A 3,527-nucleotide genomic window follows, 5' to 3' on the forward strand; every position below is an offset into this window, starting at 1 on the left:
GAATAAAGAAGTAGTTCTAGTTTTGTGTTTCATTTTTGGGGTGGTCAATTATATTAGAATTTCGGTTTTGAAACAAATTGGGAAAATCAATTTGGGCCAAACAAAGATCCTAACTCCCTAAAAGGGATACAAGCCCGGAAAGGAGATGCTTTTTACTGGGATTGTCCATTTCAAGAGACCCAATTAAAAGTCCAGACCATAAAAGAAGCCCAATTAAAAGCAATGATCCCATGTGTAAAAAAAAAAAAGCGATGGATCCACACACTAAGAACTGAAATAGCTAACTAAGCGTTAAGCAATGAAGTGGGTGTAAGGAAAAAAAACTACGCTTCTCTCTCTATATCCCTCTTCCTCCAAAAGTTTCCCCCTTTCTCTTTCTCTCTCTGCAAACCCTAGCTCCGTTCCTTCACCGCCATCACCATCACAATCACCATGGCTAAGAAGCGAAAGGTTCGACCTTCCGAGCCCGAACCCCCCAAACAAGAGCAAGAGCAAGAGCAAGAGCTTCAACAACAACAGCCACCACACGAAGAACTAACCTTAGATCAACAACAAAGCATGACCATCGATGACGCAGCGCCACAACAAGACCAACCTCAAAACGACGTCGCAATAGAAGAAGAACAAAACAACGAAGGAGAAGGAGAAGAAGAAGCAGAAGAAGAACAGCAACAGGAGGATCAGCAGCAACAACAGCAAGGAGGAGGAGAAACCCTAGAAAGCCAGGAAGCGCAGATTCAACAGCAGGCTTCGGGTTCGGATTCGGTTCGGGCCGAGGCTAACGGCTCCGAGCAGCAACAGGAAGAGGAGGACCTCGATTTGGAAGACGAGCCAATCGAGAAGCTTCTAGAACCCTTCACGAAGGAGCAGCTACACTCCCTTGTCAAGCAAGCCGTCGAGAAGCACCCCGATTTCGCCGAAACCGTTCGCCAGCTGGCAGATGTGGACCCCGCACACAGGAAGATCTTCGTCCATGGGCTTGGCTGGGACACTACCGCAGAAACCCTAACCGCCGTGTTCGGAAAATACGGCGAAATTGAAGACTGCAAGGCCGTGACGGACAAAATCTCCGGAAAATCGAAGGGATACGCGTTCATCCAATTCAAGCACCGCGCCGGAGCGCGAAGGGCGCTTAAGCAGCCGCAGAAGAAGATTGGGAACAGAACAACTTCGTGTCAGTTGGCCTCTGCGGGACCAGTTCCGTCGCAGCAGGCCGCCGCGCCGGGTGCCCCGGTTGTGTCAGAGTATACACAGAGGAAGATCTTTGTTAGCAATGTGAGTGCGGAGATTGATCCTCAGAAGCTTCTGGAATTCTTCAAGCAGTTCGGGGAGATTGAGGATGGGCCTCTTGGGATTGACAAGCAGACAGGGAAGCCTAAAGGGTTCGCTCTTTTCGTGTACAAAACAGTTGAGAGTGCGAAGAAGGCCTTGGAGGAGCCAAACAAGAACTTTGAAGGGCACACCCTTTATTGCCAGAAGGCTGTTGATGGTCCCAAAGGGTTCAATAAGGGTGGATTTCATCAGCAGCAGCATCACCATCAACAGCACTATCAGCACCAATCACATCACCATCATCAGGGTCACTTTCATAGGAAGGATAAGAACAAGTATTCCGCTGGTGGGCCTGCACATGGCGGTGGTGGTGGTCACTTGATGGCGCCGTCGGCTCCAGGGCCTGCTGTTGGAGGTTACAACCCTGGTGTGCCACCTGCTGCTGCGGCGCAGGGTCTCAACCCTGCACTTGGGCAGGCGCTGACGGCGTTGCTTGCTAATCAGGGTGCCGGATTGGGACTTGGGAACCTGCTTGGAGGGATCGGTGGTGCTCCTGTGAACCAGCCTGGTCCACCTGCTGGTGGATATGGGACTCAGCCAGCTATGGGATATGGGAACCAGCCGGGGATGCAGCCGCAGTACCAGAATCCTCAGATGGGGCAGAGTAGTGGGGTTAGGCCTCACCCCGGTGCTGGCGCACCTTACATGGGTCATTAGGTGAGTGGCTTATATGGTGCAATCTTTTGCTTTTGCATTTTTTTAATTGATGTATATATTTATGCTATTTTTCAATCCTCCTTATGTTTATTGCATGAATTCATTTATATCCATATGATCTTGTAGTCTGTTGGAGATAAGTAAGTGCATAATTTGGGGATTTATAAGATGGAATAGATATTCATGATATCTTACTATCCCTCAAACAATGTTGGGAAACAGGTGGTGTGATAAATGTGTTTTCTTGCATTGAATTGTCTTGATTTTTTTCCCTTCCAAATTCTGAGCGTGGATGTGAATTGTGTGGGAAGCTATTATCTTCTTGCTAGATGTTCCTTTTTTGGGTTGTTGTACCATGATGAATGAGCATGGGCAGACTCACTAATATCATCCAATTTGAGAAGATATTCTACATCTCTCTTGTTTGAGTTTTGATTAATGTGGCAATGTATATCCATACTTAGTTGTGTCACTGTACAGGTTTTTTTTTTTTACTCTCCCTTGTTAAATTTGCATGGAACTTATTTGAAATTGGATGTTTACTTTCACAATTTAGGATAAGAGGTGGAATATAGGTTCATTACTACTACTGTTATTTTTTTGCGGATCTGTTCTCATCAAGCTTCAAATATTAATATGTTTTGATGTTTATGTGATCATAATAAGCTTGCATTTGATTTTTTTACTATCTATTGCCCATGCCTTTTTTTATGAATGGCTTTCCGTTGTTATTATTTAATCATTATACAATCTATTACCATCATTTGGATTCTAGTTTGAAACATGACTCTTGAAAATTTTTTTTGCAGTATCAGAGGTATGGTTTTTGAAGATTTCATATTTTTATTTGTATTTGTATCTTTTCTTCTAAATCTAATTGGTTTTTTGAAATTAGTCTTTTTATGCTGTATGTATTCACTGTGCAGATACACTCATAGATGCATCAATCATTTAGTTTTGGACACCGCTGATTCTTCTGAAGTACCGGGCAATATTCAAATGCATCTTTTAAATTAGTAGCAAATCATTATTATTGACTACTAAAGACCCAGATTCTGAAACCTGTATTTACTTTCTGCTTGGTAGATTTTTTCTCTTATCATGTTTTTTAAAAACTATGTAGTGCCTCTAGTTCTTATGTGGAATGTTGTGCGACAGTTGAATTTTGGGGCAGAGAAAACTTTGTCACAATAATCTTTTAAATGTTGTGGACCTTATGCAAACTTTCCATTCTGTTTTATTATTATTATTATTATTGAGTTCTATAAATTATGGCTGCCATCTTCAAGTTATTTATTTACTTGTTTCTATGGCATCCAGCCAAGATTTCTGAAGATTATTGTCTTTCCAAAGGGATTATGTTCTAATTGCAAAAATAAGAATTTATTATTTAAATTTGGCACCACTGTTGTACCTGTTCTTTTTGCATATGTATTAGGACTCTGATTATTATGGAAAGGTTATTCACATTTTAATGCTTGTGAATCGCTTACCTTTTTCTACGATAGATTTTTTTTTGGAATGGGCCATGGAAAGTA

General features: G+C 42.4%; 1 protein-coding gene across 1 annotated transcript; it reads left to right on the forward strand.

Moving 5' to 3' along the window:
• The first annotated feature begins 288 nt into the window (after positions 1–288).
• On the forward strand, positions 289–3,212 carry LOC107496670 (UBP1-associated protein 2B). Its single transcript, XM_016117981.3, has 2 exons — positions 289–1,989; positions 2,916–3,212. Exon 1 carries the CDS (start codon positions 433–435, stop codon positions 1,987–1,989), a length of 1,557 nt encoding a protein of 518 aa, XP_015973467.1. The 5' UTR covers positions 289–432; the 3' UTR covers positions 2,916–3,212.
• The last annotated feature ends 315 nt before the right edge of the window (positions 3,213–3,527 follow it).

Source organism: Arachis duranensis, chromosome 7 (genome assembly GCF_000817695.3).
Source record: "Arachis duranensis cultivar V14167 chromosome 7, aradu.V14167.gnm2.J7QH, whole genome shotgun sequence".
NCBI lineage: Eukaryota > Viridiplantae > Streptophyta > Magnoliopsida > Fabales > Fabaceae > Arachis > Arachis duranensis.

What these genes read in the sequence shown, in the direction of transcription:
- LOC107496670 (XM_016117981.3), top strand. Translation starts at nt 433, where the DNA reads ATGGCTAAGAAGCGAAAGGTTCGACCTTCCGAGCCCGAACCCCCCAAA.